Consider the following 17,802-nt stretch of genomic DNA (forward strand, 5'->3'; position numbering starts at 1 on the left):
GGCGCTAAAGAATATGAATGGATGTAATGAGAAAAGATATGATGACTTACAGTTTGATTAAGGGTATGACCCTTGATAAAATAGAATGGCGGAAGAAGATTCATGTAGCCAACCCCAAATAAAGCTCAGACGATGATGATGAAACCATCTAGACTGAATCTGACACTTTAAATTACTCTTTCCAATAACTTTAAAATGAATGAAATTTAATCACATCAAGAATGTAACACTGCATTTTCAGTTTGGACAAATCTTAAACCACAAGCAATAAAATCAAACAATTCCTGGATTTAATAGAGTTTATTTAATGAATCCACATTAAAAGAACAAAATTTTGTAAGCAATATCACAGAAAAATGGAAGTTAAGAACCTTAGAGGTGCCAAAATCGACAATTACGCTCATAGACCCACCACCATAGCCTCTAATTACAATGAAATCAAACGATTCCTGCATTTAACAGTGTTTAGTTAATGAACCAACGTGGAAAAACAAAAAAAATTAAGCAACATCCCAAGAAAAATGGAAGTTAAGAAACCTCAGAGGTGCCAAAATGGACAGTTTTGCTCAATGACCCACAATCCTAGCCTCATAATTGCAACCTCAAGACTCAGAAAATTTGTACTCCCAAAGATACACACGTAAATAGAGTTTCAAAAAATAAAAGTTTTAATTACATTTAATTCTCTAGAGTCTTCAATTCTTGAATTTATAGTCACAAGATGAATTTTACTCGAGCAAATAAAATGTTTCAGAGCCTAATTAAAATGAAAGGAAAACGATATAATGACAAAGAAAGAACATAAAACAAATGAACAGACCCCCAGACTTTGCATAAAACTTTCATTAATTTATTGTCAGTTGCAACTTGGAATTCCAAGTTACTTGCACTCTAGTTCTGTTACTGAGCCACTCCTAAATGTCATTACTTACTCTCATAATAAATAGACTTTGGGAACTCGTCAATCAAAAATCCACATAGCAAAATTGTACTTCCAATTCAAAGAATCTTCATTGCAATTCCACTCCTTTTATAAGACCTGTGTTTAAGCTATTTCTATGCAAACTCATAGGAGTGAAATATTTACTAATCACAAGTAACAGGGGTCACAGTGAAATTTTTAGCCAACCGTAAATAGTTGGTCAATGGCTCTAATGATGTTGATGAAATAATATGGGTCGTTGTGGCCTTGGATTAAGATCCCAGATTATCTACCACAAAGCACCCAAAAAAAAAAAGGTATTCCAATTAATAATATAATATATTCTTTAAAAAATAAATACAGTTCCTTGTTCGTTTTATTCTTTGCCTTAATCTAAGAAGAACACAAACTATTTTCTAATATCAATAAATAGGATCCACACATCATACATCAAAGGAAGAATTCATCACAAGACATGAGAATAATGTTGCATAAGAAAGGAGAGCACAAAACCGAAGGTCACTTGTGTCGAAAAGGAAATTCTATGTATAAACCAGTTATTCAAAACGAATAGAGGGGGACAACATAGGGAGGGGACCCATTCACCAAAAAGGGAATTCAAAGTGCATTTGACACATGAAACGCCCATATCACACCCTCATTAAGACCTAATGTCAGTGTCACATCAAGAAATAAAGTCCAAAGAGAAAACAACCAAATCCAAACCAGATGAAAAAAGCCAATTCAAAGTTGAGATACATACTACGAAATGGTCACCATCCATCTTCTTTCTCCATCTTTTACTCTCCGCCTTTCTCCATCTTCGGTAACAAATAATATTGGTATGGCTTGAAACCTTCCTTTGACTCTATATCTTTTCTTCAAGCATTTAAATATTTCCATCTCTTTTGATTCAACTTTGACTCTATATCCACCAAAATTCAGCTTCACAGGGCTTAGCTCGTCAAAGAGTTCTGATGCATCTAGTTTCTCTTCACCTCTAGGATCACAATTTTTCTTATGCAATGCAGTAATAAAAATATCAAATATGTTGTCTTTGTAATTAACAATTCTGATTTCCCAAAAGAAAGGTTTTCAAGGGGTGACTTCTCAGGATCCAAATTATTTGCCTGGGTCTCATGCAGAAATAAGTGCCTGCCTCTTCTTCGGGGTCTTGGGACTCAGTCCATACATCATAATCATCAGAGAGAGACAGCATAAGGCACTTCAGGTCTAGGACGAGATTTCGGCAGTTTCGAACTCTTGGCTAAACTGATGAGTTCTTGACATTGATTACCTATTTTCGCATCTGCAGACAATCAATTAATCTCAGGAACAAAAGATGCTCTTCCTTTATCAATGATCTGAAAAGCTAGCAAAAGGGGAAGGGGGAGCACTGGCCCAACTAGATGGGGAGGCACTAGATCAATTACATCACCCTTCTCGGTGGGAGGACCAACTTGATCACACTTCTTAGTGGCCTTGGAGTGTGATCTCCCATAAATTTTCGACGGTACACGAAATGGAAACGGTGGCAGTTGAGTGGAAGAGGAGCTAGGAATGGCCAAGAAGTCAAGACCTGTGTGATTCAAATCTGAATTCCTCACAAATGCCAACTCCACATAACACAAATTTAGACCAGTCCACATTCTCTTAGATATAATTTCATGAGCACTGCTAGGAGTATTTATGTCACCAAGAACATAGTCCATCGAGGGAAGTGAGCCAAACTCCACCTGTCCGGAAGCTTTCCATGCCTCCAATATTAACTCCTTTGCAGCTTCTGTACTTTCAACATTGTTACAATGCATTGATCCTCTACTTGAAGTTTCTTCTAGTCTCGAATTCAAAACTTCAGCAAGAGTTGGACCACCACTAAAGTATCCCAAGAAGTAATCAAACTTTTTGTGCAGCAATTTGAGATGATCGATGTCTTCTGGTTCCACATGTGAAGGAAATGTAGTCTTGCATTGTACCTGAACCGGTTTACAACTGGACTTTACACAAGAGAAATCCCACAAAGCCTGGTATTTCAATGTTTCAAAGATCCCATTACATGTCAGCCTAATCATAAAGAAACCACTTGTACAATCATCTTCATATCTCTCTGAACATGGCTCACTACGTACACAAAAACCCAAACCCTTCTCACACTTTTGCAGCGTATATGAATCTGTCCTGAATTCTTCTTCCAATTCACAATCAACACAACAACAATCCTGTGAAACCAAAGCGATCTCAGATGGAAGACCCCAAGCATATAAAGAACCACTATCAGAGGTCCAACCTGGCTTCAAATCAACTATAGGATGAGGCCCATAACAAAAAAGGCTAAATTCACAATTTCGAAAAGAACCCACCAAAATAACGTAACCTGAATCTGAAGCCCAATTAAGTTTTCCATTAGATGGTCTTAGATCTGATAATCTATACATATTAATGTAACGCACATGATTCAGATGATGATCCCATTGCAATACAGGATCTAATGGCTTCCTAGTGTCAAACAGTAACAGATAGTATTTAGTAGCCATCGAGAACAGGAAACCATCAAAACTGGCTTTGCAAAAAGCTTGAAATATATCACTCTCTATGAAATGGTGCTTGACAGAATCGCATAATTCGATCTTTGCTAAAACTGTAACCTTTACCTTCTTGTCCTAAAATCAACCATCCAAACCGTGGTTTTAGAAGTAACAATCAAAACCCTAGGATGCCATCCAAATTTACAACAAAACCAATCGTTGTCAGACTCTCTTGAAATCAAACTCCCCAAATTCTTCGAAACCAACTCTCCCTTAAATTTCACAGGCAAATTCTTGACCCCAACACAATAATTTAAGTCATATAATCTCAGTTCCCCATTAACCAACAATACTGCACTCTCTTCAAGCAAATATGGACTCCAACAAGCATGGGCCACCTGATTTTTAAAGGTGGCTGATGCTAAATTCTGTGATAATGGTGTCGAATTCCTAACACCAACTCTAAGCTGATGAACCTCATAATGAGAACAAAGTAGAACAAAACCCTCTGTAAATTGATCGCATACTTCAGAGGAAGAGGCACAGCCTGCCGTTGAGATCACAGAGACCCGAATTATTCGATTCTTGAAACTTGGAGAAAGAAGGAAAACACTATCCTTGAGGAGGGAAAAACCACCACCATTGTCTCTCTCTCTCCTGCCTACTACACAAGTAAGCGGATCAGAATTCTCTCCAGATGGGAAAAGAATGAGACTTTCACCGTTGCGACAAGTGAGAAGATGGAGGGGGTTACCAGAAAAATGGCGTGAAGAATGTTTTCCGACTGCACTTTTGGTGGTGGAGAAGCTAAGAGGGAAAGGAATGAAGTCATCATCTGATCGTCTATAGAAACAATCAGCGGTGGAAAAGACGTCTTGGGCTGTTGGTGGAGGAGAATAGCAAACTGGAGTGTTTGCTAGCGATAGAAAGTGGGTTGCAAGGTTGATTGGTGAAAAGCAGAGGGGGCCAAGGGAGTGAGCAGATTCGCCGGTGATGAGGCGGGGGCAAGGGAAGACCGAGCCTACAGAAAACTGAGATTTCCATTCCTCTGAGAAGTCCATGGCACCTGAAAATAGAAGAGCAAACCGAGTCTATATCTAGGGATTCTCTCGTTTCTCTCTCCTCTGCTTCAAAGAAAACAATACCAGTGAATCTTCTCTCATCTTCTATTCTATTGCGAAATTAAAGAGAACCCATTAAATTTTTCTCTCCTTTTGCTGCTAGAGAAAGACAAGCTAGTAATCATCTCTCTTAGAAGAAAACTCATTAAATATTTCCTCTTGTTTTGCTGCCAAAGAAAAGCCAGTGAAACCTTTCTCCGGTTCTAATAAAAAGTAAACCCAGTATAACACCCAAAGTATCCATCAGACATTACACAAAATACTCCATGAATCTGCAAGAGAAATAAGGGAAGGTAAATGGGGAATCTTAAAAGGTGAATAAATAATAAAACTTGAAGAGAAACTCGATCAGGTAGCTTGGCCATAAAAAATCTCATAAAAGCATGAACTTTTGCATTGTAAACCCAAAAGGAAAAGGATATGGAGAGAGAGAACGTTAAAAACAAAGGTAAGAAAGAGAGACAGTCCACGGAGAAGATGGACAGAGTACCTGGAGAAAGAATGGTGCTTGAGAGAATCAGTGCACATCCTCGAGCGTTCTTGGGCCATAGAAATTTTCATTAAGTAGGGCTTTTCACTAATTTCACTCTCGGCCTGTTCGACAATTAGAAGTAGGCAGTTCTCTAGAAGCTGGAAGTTCGGACTCCCTCAAAAGCTAGATGACCTAGCCCCTTGTTCGGACTCCCTCAAAAGCTAGATTACCTAGCTCCTTGTACTAGAAAAATAATGTGTTTGATAACTTATCTGGAAATTTGAGGGAGTCTGGATACTTGTGTTTGCCACCACCTGGAAGGTTTCAAACCTGGAGACCTGGTAATTAGCTAGTTTAATTCATACCTTAAAGTATTTGTATTTAATAGGGTAATATCACTTCAATAATAAAAATGTCATAGAGTCAAACAAGATAAATATGCATATTTACACATCTACTACTAATAAATATCCCAATCCATATCTTGATCCAAATGAAAAAAAGCTAAATCTAAGCAACGACTCACATTCTAAAAGGGCTCTCCATTGACAGTTAGCTTATGTAATATATATATATATATATATATATATATATATATATATATATATATATATATATATATATATATATATATATATATATATATATATATATATATATATATATAGGGTGTGGATTGTATAACGCTGAGGCCCTAATAAATCAAAGAGGCGCACGTTCAAATAGTGTCAAAAGATGTAATTTCAGTAATATGAAATCAACAGTGTTTTTGCTTAGATTTTCGCTCAAATCGGACAGCGGCAAGTTTATGGGCAAAAACACTGTTGATTTTCGCTCATAGGCGTTGCGTAATGGCTTCCATATATATATATATAGAAAACGTTTATATAAGGTTGAGGGCCTAAGCAATCAAATTAAGGTGCACCTCAAAAATTCACTTGAAGAAGTTTCGATGCCGAAAAACCATTAAATCTGATCATCTCGACCTTGAGATCATGGACGTAAAAAGAAATGCACTTCAAATCTTGGAAATAGTGCATCTTGTAATACACTATTAGAACCGTCAATTTTCAAGTGTTTATGGATTTTCTTGATTTACACTATTTTTTGAGCGAAAATCAACAGTGTTTTTGCCCATAAACTCGCCGCTATCCGATTTTTTTGGACGGCGAGGATTAAGATCGCCACGGACCTAGCATGTCCGTGGTGGTACCCCGTCACAGACATAGCATGTTCGTGGTGGTAAAAAAACATGCAGAAACTGCCATGGGCATAGCTTGTTCGTGGTGGCGCAAAACACTATTCAAAATCACCTATAGGTGTTTTTAAGTATATATATATATATATATATATATATATATACACACATATAGAAGAATTGAAATATGAAGTAAATAATATTAAACAAGAAATAAAACAGATTAGATTAAGAATTGAACAGACCCCTCAAACAAGAGGAATGAACCTGTTATCCCATTAATGGATGAAATTTGAAGAGATTAACATCCCTGAAAATAATCATATTTCTGAAAAAAATCTGAAAACCGTGACATATGTCAATCTAGTTGATAAGGTTATATCTCAAAAATGGCATACTTATGTTACAATTGTTGCAAAACAAAGAATTCAACTTCCAGACTATCGCCTTAATTGACTCAAGTGCCGATTTGAATTGCATTAATGAAGGTCATGTACCTTCTAAATATTTTGACAAAACGGCACAAATATTGAATACTGCTAATGGCAAAAGAATGATGATCAATTATAAACATTCAGATGCAGCTGTCTGCAACAATAGAACCTGCTTTATATTACCATATATAATGGTAAAAGGGTTATCCCAAGCGGTCATACTTGGGACACCGTTTTTTAACCTCTTATATCCAATAAAGCTATTGGATCATTCCGATATAAAATCTAAAATTGATGGTCATAAAGTAAAATTCGAATGTATTGACAAACCAAAAGTAAAAGAAATAAATCAGGTTCAGAATCAACTAAAAAATAAAGAAAAGTTTTTATTCTCCCTCAAAGAAGAGATAAATTATAAAATAATAGAGAAAAAACTAAAATCTCCTAATATTCAAAATGAAATTAAAATATTTCAAGATAAGTTTGAAAAAGAAGTTTGCGCTGATATTCCTAATGCTTTTTGGAATAGAAAACAACATATGGTAGAATTGCCAAACAAATTTTGATGAAAGACTTATTCCGACAAAATCTAGACCAATCCAGATAAATAGCAGACTTTTGGATATCTGTAAAAAGGAAATATAAGATTTATTGGAGAAAAATCTTATAAGAAAGTCATACTCTCCTTGGAGCTGCCCAGCCTTTTATGTAGAAAAAGCGGCAGAACTAGAAAGAGGAGTTCCAAGGTTAGTAATCAATTATAAACCATTAAACATAGCATTGAGATGGATTCAGTATCCAATCCTTAATAAACGGGATTTACTGAACAGATTATTCAAAACTACGGTTTTCTCCAAATTTGATATGAAATTAGGATACTGGCAAATCCAGATCGCAAAAAAAGACAAGTATAAAACTGCATTCACAGCACCGTTTGGACATTATGAATGGAACGTAATGCCTTTTCGGCTAAAAAATGCTCCTTTCGAATTTCAAAATATTATAAATGAAATTTTTAATCCATACACGATTTTTACAATAGTTTATATCGATGATGTACTGATATTCTCTGAATCTATAGAGCAACATTGGAAACACTTGCATCTTTTCCATAAAATTATTATGCAAGCAGGTTTGGTAGTCTCAGCCAAAAAGATTAAGCTTTTTCAAACTAATATTTGATTTATAGGACATAATATTTCCCCAGGTACTATAACTCTTATCGACAGAGTTTTGTAATTTACTGACAAATTTCCTGATGAAATCAAAGATAAAACTCAATTACAAAGGTTTTTTGGATCCCTCAATTATATTGTGGATTATTACAAAAATCTGGCGGCTGACTGCAAACCCCTTTTACAAAGACTTCGAAAAAATTCGTTAAAGAAACTAAGAAATCTTGAACTGAAAAATCCCAATTTCTCAGTTTCTTTAATTGATCCCAACCTTTTAAAGGTCCTAACATTAAACCTTAAAACTCAAGGGTTTGATATGGAATTTAGTTCGCAAAACATCTGGCGGCTGATGAAAAAGGGGTATGCAGTCTGCCGCCAGAGTTTTTGTAATAATCCGCAATATAATTAAGAGATCCTAAAAACCTTTGTAATTGAGTTTTCCTCTATATATATATATATATATATATATATATATATATATATATATATATATATATATATATATATATATATATATATATATATAAGCAAGAGCACCCCCTGCATGGCTACCAAACTATCACATGAAGCCTCCTAAACTAGTAAAGTGAATCTGACCCTACATAGTGAAGATACTAAAGAATTAATTGCAAGGTTAATATACAGGAGGCAATCATGAATGTGACATCCTTCTTTGGGGATCTTGTGCAGAAAAATTGCATTAAGCATGTATAGGGAAAAAAAAAAAAAAAGGGATTTGTCAAGGATTTTTTATAAAGCATGAATAAAAAAAAAAAAGTGAATGAAGCATAAATACCGAAGATCCCATGGAAGACCCATCAAAGCATAAAATTGCCACTCTGGTTTGCCTTACAATGCAGCTTCCTATCTTACATTATTGTGAACCATTCTATCCAAAGAATGACTTCTGTAGACACCATAATTGGCTCAAAGTCCAGCAACATGCATATGAACTATGTTAGTTACGTAGACCAAAGAACTAAATTGACACCCCCACAAAGATGCATTCAACGAGAACAACGCACCCATCCTGCTTCTGTGGCTTGGTGTGGTAAGTGTAGAAGAACTTGGATTGAACAAGATTTTTAAGATGGATGCAACCTTTGTCGAGTAGATCCAACAACTTTTCTTCTTACATGGCTTTTTGTATCTAGTGGGCATAGTCCCCAAATATAGGATTTTATAGATGAAAAAGAAATTGAAACCTAACCCAATGAAGTAAATGAAACTAACAAGAAGTTGAGTACAGACACAATTAGAACAGGGCAGAGTCTAAATAGACAATAAAGACAAAATATCATCCTTTCTCCAAAGGGGGTACAGTATCACCATCATTTTATTTAAACTAATTATCAAATAGCTTTTTCCATAATATCTGGTGAACAAATCACTTCCTGGACATAAAAAATTTTCAATTACTTACTGTAAATAGCAATGTAAACTAAATAATTTGAAGCATTAGAATAATATGTGCATTCATAACGTATATAACAAGGCAATCCCGGTGCACAATTTCACTTGTAAGAGTAAGATGACTGCAAATAATGGTCAATATATATATATATATATATATATATATATATATATATATATATATATATATATATATATATATATATGTATGGTAAAATATATTGACAATAGTTCAACATTCACAGTAAAGAAACCCATTATAAGTGTATATCATCATCCATTCCATTTATGATAAAAATTTTATTCCTTTCGCTTCAAAATTTATAAACTTCCAATATTTGGCTTATTAAAGAGCATCTACATGCTAAAAATAAAAAACACTTACATTAACCACAAACACAAAAATGTAAATTCATGCAAAAAAGGAAGCATTGGTCTCAAACCAAATCAGCCGCACCTTACGATCAGCTGTGATGGCTAATTCGAAAGTTAGGGCTTCACAGAGAGATTGACGTGTGGGTCTGTAACTTAGAGATGATCTGCAGTGGTATTGAGAAAGAGAGAGCACTAGGGCCAAGTTCAGGGAGGATGAGAGAAGAGTGAGCACACAGAGAGAGAGAGGAAGAAGAGAGAGAAAGAGAGGTTAGGTTTTTTGGAAGGGATAGAAGGCCCCACTCCAAATTTATGAGGAGTGCGCACTTCCAGCATCTCAACTTCAAGGCATGACCAAACAACAAACTGTAACGCACGGCCTTTAAAGGCTTGATTTGTTTGTACAAAATAATCACATGTAAAACAGTTTTCCTATATAAACAGTTTGCTATGAAAGAGTTATTTAATCTTATTGTTTTCCCACATTTGATTCACATGTCTAGAATTTGTGTGTAACCTATTTAGAGCTCGTTTGGTTCATGCGTAACAGTTTTCATCTGAAAAACAGTTCTCATATGTGAACAGTCCCGTGTGCAAGAATTTTCCAATCCTATTTTTCCCAAGTTTGGTTCACATGTGTGGAATACTTGTGTACCCAGTTTCTTATGTTTGGAACCCATTGGTAAAATATCTCCCAAAATCTGAATTAATACCAACTTTTAATCGTTCTATTGCAATATAGATTATTTGATATCGACGTCCATCCAATTAAGATGATTTTTTTAAGACATTCAAATTATAATATGTTTTAAAAAATTGGATGGTTTAGATCATAAGTTTGGTTCACTTTATTAAATTAAATAATGGTGGGGGATGATATAAGGTGTAAGCTGTGACTACAGATGCACTGAAAAGAAAAGAAAGGTTCCATGCATCTAAAGAAAATGGCAACCATCATTATTAACAAGAATCATGCCAACTAAGTTCAACATCCCTTTTCAAATATTACAAAATAACTTTCATAGGATGGCCCCCAGCACTTCCCCCAGGAACAACAAGGATGAACTCGAACATACTGGATGAAATATATACTTCCTCTTGGTGCAAGCTATTAACAATATTCAAAATGGCACCTATAGGGCTCGTTTGACAATTGGAAATTGGCTGTATTTAGAACCCGGAAATTCCTTCTCCTTGAGAAACTAGATGATCTTTCTTCTTATAGTAGAAAATACTGAGTTTTGTAATTTTTCTAGAATTTAGAGGGAGCTGAGAAACTTGTGTTGGTACCACCTGGAAGTTATCAACTTGGAGACCGGTTAATTAACCGGTTTAATCCATTAAGAATTTGTATTGGCAGTTGTATTAATTTACTATTTAGATCATCCATAATAGACCAAGGATCATGTTGAACAATTTTCCCAAGCATTCATCTTCTTCTTCTATATGTTAAGAAAATGACAATCACCATATGTTGGGGCAAATTTATGGATTTCTCAAATCCTGGATCAGTGTGTGAAAATTATTATTTTTTGGTTTATCAAGTTTACATTCAGACACATGAGGTAATTGCCATGGAACACAATATTCCTTGTTAGTAAAAAAAAAAATTCAATATTAAAAGAAAAAAAAGGAAGAACTGGTTAACTTATCCTGCTAAAACCACAAGAATTAGTAATGAAGGAGCAACTAACAGATGAATTGGTATAGGCAGCCTTACAAAGAGAAAATTAAAATTATCAAAGAAGGTAACCAACTTTCCAATATATATTACTCCAATTTAGTGGATTATACTCCATTATCAAATACCTCATACCTCAGTATAGTGATCCTTTGAGGTTCTACATAACAGTTTTCCATGAGTATTACTGCTTGTGTCTATGATACAAAATTCAAAAATTAAAAATTTAATTAATTGTATAATTGAATAAGGCCAAAATAATTGCCAGCCCTGTACTAAATTGCAACATCATGCTTTCCCATAAATTCAATTTCATTATCATCAAATTTAGCCTAATTCATTCATCAGGGAATTCTTGTAAAACAGAGAAAAAACCACTAAAAATTTTACATGTAAAACACAATAAAAATTCCCCAATCATAAATCAGAAGAGAACGAATTAAAAATGATCAAACATCAACCTCCCATATCCCTAGCTGTTTCTTGGAAATTGAAATCTCTCAAGAGAGAGACTGGTAAGAAGCAGGCGTCAATAAAAAGATGGCTTAGAGCTTGCTTCCATATCCCAGCTGCTTTCTTGAACATCCAAATACTCCCTCTCTAGAGAGATTGGAAAGAACCAGATGCCTTTGCTTTCTCTCTCTAGTTTCTAGATTAAGACCTCAAATCATTGCTTGTCAGTGCGATATCATCAACCCATTGCGTGTTTCACCGTGTGAGATCAGAGACAACGAGGAAGGGGACGAGGGGCGAACAAACTCTTGCTTGCTTAGGGTAAAGTTGAGAGGAAAGGGAGTAAATTGAGTTTTCCTATATATATATATATATATATATATATATATATATATATATATATATAAGCAAGAGCACCCCCTGCATGGCTACCAAACTATCACATGAAGCCTCCTAAACTAGTAAAGTGAATCTGCCCCTAGATAGTGAAGATACTAAAGAATTAACTGCAAGGTTAATATACAGGAGGCAACCATGAATGTGACAGCCTTCTTTGGGGATCTTGTGCAGAAAAATTGCATTAAGCATGTATAGGGGGAAAAAAAGGGATTTGTCAAGGCTTTTTTATAAAGCATGAATGAAAAAAAAAGAAAAAAAAAAATGCATGAAGCATAAATACTGAAGATCCCATGGAAGACCCATCAATGTATAAAAAGATTGCCACTCTTGTTTGCCTTACAGTGCAGGTTGCTATCTTACATTATTATGAGCCATTCTATCCAAGAAATGACTTATGTAGACACCATAATTGGCTCAAAGTCCAGCAACATGCACGTGAAGTATGTTAGTTACTTAGACCAAAGAATCAAATTGACACCCCCACAACGATGCATTCAACAAGAACATCGCACCCTTCCTGCTTCTGTGGCTTGGTGTGGTAAGTGTAGAAGAACTTGGATTGAACAAGATTTTTAAGATGGATGCAACCTTTGTCAAGGAGATCCAACAACTTTTCTTCTTACATGGATTTTTGTATTTAGTGGGCATAGTCCCCAAATATAGGATTTTATAGATAAAAAAGAAATTGAAACCTAACCCAATGAAGTAAATGAAACTACAAAAGCAAAAGAATAACAAATAACTCATGAAACCAGCAGACAGAAACAAACAAGAAGGTGAGTACAGACACAATTAGAACAGGGCAGAGTCTACATAGATAGTAAAGACAAAACATCATCCCTTCTCCAAAGGGGGTACAGTATCACCATCATTTTATTTAAACTATTTATCAAATAGCTTTTTCTATAATATCTGGTGAACAAATCACTTCTTGGACATAAAAAATTTTCAATTACTTACTGTAAACAGCAATGTAAACTAAATAATTTGAAGCATTAGAATAATATGTGTAATCATAACGTATATAAGAAGGCAATTCCGGTACACAATTTCACTTGTAAGAGTAAAGATGACTGCAAATAAGGTCAAATATATATATAAGGTAAAATATATTGACAATAGTTCAACATTCACAGTAAAGAAACCCATTATAAGTGTATATCATCATCCATTCCATTTATGATAAAAATTTTATTCTTTTCGCTTCAAAATTTATAAACTTCCAATATTTGGCTTATTAAAGAGCATCTACATGCTAAAAATAAAAAACACTTACATTAACCACAAGCACAAAAATGTAAATTCATGCAAAAAAGGAAGCATTGGTCTCAAACCAAATCAGCCGCACCTTACGATCAGCTGTGATGGCTAATTCGAAAGTTAAGGCTTCACAGAGAGATTGACGAGTGGGTATGTAACTTAGAGATGATCTGCATTGGTTTAGAGAGAGAGAGAGCACTAGGGCCAAGTTCAAGGAGGATGAGAGAAGAGGGAGCACACAGAGAGAGAGAGAGCAGGAAGAGAGAGAAAGAGAGGTTAGGTTTTTGGGGAGGGATAGAAGGCCCCACTCCCAATTTATGAGGAGTGTGCACTTCCAGCACCTCAACTTCAAGGCATGACCAAACAACAAACTGTAATGCACGGCCTTTAAAGGCTCGATTGGTTTGTACAAAATAGTCACATGTAAAACAGTTTTCCTATATAAACAGTTTGCTATGAAAGAGTTTTTTAATCTTATCTTTGTCCCACATTTGATTCACATGTCTAGAATTTGTGTGTAACCTATTTAGAGCTCGTTTGGTTCATGCGTAACAATTTCCATATGTAAAACAGTTTTCATATGTGAACAGTCCCGTGTGCAAGAATTTTCCAATCCTATTTTTTCCCAAGTTTGGTTCACATGTGTTGAATACTTGTGTTCCTAGTTTCTTATGTTTGGTAACCAGTTGGTAAAATATCTCCCAAAATCTGGATTAATACCAACTTTTAATCGTTCTATTGCAATATAGATTATTTGATGTCGACGTCCATCCAATTAAGATGATTTTTTTAAGACATTCAAATTATAATATGTTTTAAAAAATTGGATGGTTTAGATCATTAGTTTGGTTAACTTTATTAAATTAAATAATGGTGGGGCATGATATAAGGTGTAAGCTGTGACTACAGACGCATTGAAAAGAAAAGAAGGGTTCCATGCATCTAAAGAAAATGCCAACCATCATTATTAACAAGAAACATGCCAACTAAGTTCAACATCCCTTTTCAAATATTACCAAATAACTTACATAGGATGGCCCCCAACACCTCCCCCAGGAACAACAAGGATGAACTCGAACATACTGGATGAAATATATACTTCCTCTTGGTGCAAGCTATTAACAATATTCAAAATGGCACCTATAGGGCTCGTTTGACAATTGGAAATTGGCTGTATTTAGAACCCGGAAATTCCTTCTCCTTGAGAAACTAGATGATCTTTCTCCTTATAGTAGAAAATATTGTGTTTGGTAATTTTTCTAGAATTTAGAGGGAGCTAAGAAACTTGTGTTTGGTACCACCCGAAAGTTATCAACTTGGAGACCGGTTAGTTAACCGGTTTAATCCATAAAGAATTTGTATTGGCAGTTGTATTAATTTACTATTTAGATCATCCATAATAGACCAGGGATCATGATGAGCAGTTTTCTCAAGCATTTATCTTCTTCTTCTATATGTTAAGAAAATTACAATCACCATATGTTGGGGCAAATTTATGGATTCCTCAAATCTTGGATCAGTGTGTGAAAATTATTTTGTCTTGGTTTATCAAGTTTACGTTCAGACACATGAGGGAATTGCCATGGAACACAATATTTCCTTGTTAGTAAACAAAAAAAATTCAATATTAAAAGAAAAAAAGTGAAGAACTGGTTAACATATCTTGCTAAAACCACAAGAATTAGTATTGAAGGAGCAACTAACAGATGAATTGGTATAGGCAGCCTTGCAAAGAGAAAATTAAAATTATCAAAGAAGGTAACCAACTTTCCAATATATATTACTCCAATTTAGTGGATTATACACCATTGTCAAATACCTCATACCTCAGTCTAGTGATCCTTTGAGGTTCTATATTACAGTTTTCCATGAGTATTACTGCTTATGTCCATGATACAAAATTCAAAAATTAAAAATTTAACTAATTGTATAATTAAATAAGGCCAAATAATTGGCAGCCATGTACTCAATTGCAACATCATGCTTTCTCATAAATTCAATTACATTATCATAAAATTTAGCCTAATTCATTCATTAGGGAATTCTTGAAAAAGTAAGAAAAAACCACTAAAATTTTAACATGTAAAACACAATAAAAATTCCCCAATCATAAATCAGGAGAGAACGAATTGAAAATGATCAGACCATATTCCTAGCTGCTTTATTGGAAATCCAAATGTCAATAAAAAGACGGCTTAGAGCTTGCTTCCATATCCCAGCTGCTTTCTTGAACATCCAAATACTCCCTCTCTAGAGAGATTGGAAAGAACCAGATGCCTTCGCTTTCTCTCTCTAGTTTCTAGATTAAGACTAGTTTCTAGATTAAGACCTCCAATCATTGCTTGTCAGTGCGATATCATCAACCCACTATGTGTCTCACCGTGTGAGATCAGAGACAACGAGGAAGGGGCGGAGGGGCGAACAAACTCTTGCTTGTTTAGGGTAAAGTTGAGAGGGAAGGGAGTAAAAAGGGTGAGGCCTTATACTAAGGTGCACCTCAAAACTATGAATTTTGATGCCCCCAAATATAAAATTTAAAATTCGGTGATGATGAACTTGATGATCTTAAAAATGGATGGACCAGATGATGTGTTAGAAGATGAACTATGATAGGACTAAAAACCCCTTTTCCTTTCATGTCTATGAATATCAAAGTCGAGAAGCTCGATTTGATGTTTTTTCAAGATAGGACCAACCTTCTCTGGTGGTTTTTAGGTGAACCTTGCTCGTGGCTTACACCTTATATTAACTTTTTTTAAAAGTAAACAGTTAAGACCGGTTTAAAAAATAGATTGTTTTTTGGATGGAACACCCTAATAACCCATCCGGATTGGTGAATCGGCAATTTGGATTGAAAATAAGTTAAATTGATCGGATTTAGCCTTAAAATAATTCAAAATAATTATTAAAATTCATTATAAATATTGAATTTTAAGAACCGAATAAGAAATGAGGTAATCCATTAACAACTTACATTTTATGCAAGAATATGCGAATATTGAGATGGTTGATTTTTAAGAATCCAATAAGAAATGAGGGTTATCCACTAAGAACTTTTATTTTTTTGCATCAATACACGAATATTAAGATGTTCTTTCCTTGCGTGAACTACGGTTGACCATTAAATTTACATCACACAAAATGATAAGCATAGAATTATCATGGATGAAGTATATCATCATACATAGACTACAATGAAGAATGTATTAAATCAATGAAAAAATGGTCACCAAAATCTCAAATTGGCCGAAAACCTTAATCCACTAAAAAATACCAAATTATTACAACCTAACTAACTATAATCCAATATTATTACAACCTTACTAACTATAATATTATATAGTTAAATTAAAATTGTTGGTTTACATTTTATAATTATTTTACTATACAAATAATAACAAATCCAAAATATCTTATAATATAATCTAATTTAAAATATATTATTAACAACTGTAAGAAACAATAGTACTTATAATGCAATTTTTTTTCAAAAATCTAGTTTTTTAGGTTTCTAGAATAAATTTAGTGGAAGAGATTGGTAGTAGAGAAAGAGATTTCAAATAGCCTCATTGTATGAACCTTATCTTTAAATTAATATTCTTAAATTTATGTTAAAGACTACCATGTTATAAAAATAAAAAATATAATTAGACCACTTATTCCTAAGTAAAAAAAAAAATTCTAACGATAGGTATTTATATATAAGAGAAAGATAAAGAGCTAACAAGCTCCAAGCCTATATTGTATTACCTTTACATATCTAATTTAAGCTAACGACAATCGCAGCTAAAGAACTAGCATACTTCAAGCCTATATTGTACTACCTTTACCTATGTAATTTAAGCTTACGATAATCGCAGCTAAAATACATGCTTAAAAAACATGATAATTGTTGTATTACCTTTTATTTATTTTTTGTCAAAAAATACTTGTTTTTATTTATTTCTTGGCAAGAAATACTTGTTGTATTACAAGTTCTTTGTTTTTTACAATAATAATAAGAAGATGGTGTTGCCTAGGTACCTTTTATTTCATTTTTTTGACAAAAAAAATTTGTTTTGGACAATAAAAATAAGAAGATAATATCTTTTATTTTATTTTATTTTATTTTATTTTATTTTTTGACAAAAAGAATTTGTTTTTGACAAAAAAAAAAAGAAGATGGTATGTTTTATTTTATTTTTAACAAAAAATTAGTTTTTGACAAAAATAATTTGTTTTTGACAAGAAAAATAAGAAGATGGTACCTTTTATTTTATTTTATTTTATTACTGTAAAAAAAAAAAAATTTGACAAGAAAAATAAAAAGATCGTACCTTTTATTTTATATTATTTTATTTTTTGATAAAAGAATTTATTTTGATAAGAAAAATAATA

At 33.9% G+C, this 17,802-nt stretch overlaps 1 protein-coding gene across 1 annotated transcript; it reads right to left on the bottom strand.

The window, feature by feature from the left end:
* Window positions 1–215: 215 nt before the first annotated feature.
* Window positions 216–4,508, bottom strand: LOC18428136 (uncharacterized). Its single transcript, XM_020663550.2, has 7 exons — window positions 3,574–4,508; window positions 2,324–3,418; window positions 2,220–2,231; window positions 1,858–1,994; window positions 677–693; window positions 372–449; window positions 216–284 (listed from the first exon to the last, which is right to left on the bottom strand). Exons 1-7 carry the CDS (start codon window positions 4,506–4,508, stop codon window positions 216–218), a joined length of 2,343 nt encoding a protein of 780 aa, XP_020519209.1.
* Window positions 4,509–17,802: the final 13,294 nt, after the last annotated feature.

This window comes from Amborella trichopoda, chromosome 9 (assembly GCF_054954075.1).
Source record: "Amborella trichopoda isolate Santa Cruz 75 chromosome 9, AtrichopodaSantaCruz75HAP2 v2.0, whole genome shotgun sequence".
NCBI lineage: Eukaryota > Viridiplantae > Streptophyta > Magnoliopsida > Amborellales > Amborellaceae > Amborella > Amborella trichopoda.

What these genes read in the sequence shown, in the direction of transcription:
- LOC18428136 (XM_020663550.2), bottom strand. Translation starts at nt 4,508, where the DNA reads ATGGACTTCTCAGAGGAATGGAAATCTCAGTTTTCTGTAGGCTCGGTC. An exon ending in GTTGATTTTAGGACAAGAAG is followed by an intron (nt 3,419 to 3,573) that starts GTAAAGGTTACA and finishes GTTTGACACTAG; the next exon opens with GAAGCCATTAGATCCTGTAT. An exon ending in TCGATTTTGGCACCTCTAAG is followed by an intron (nt 285 to 371) that starts GTTCTTAACTTC and finishes TATTAAATCCAG; the next exon opens with GAATTGTTTGATTTTATTGC.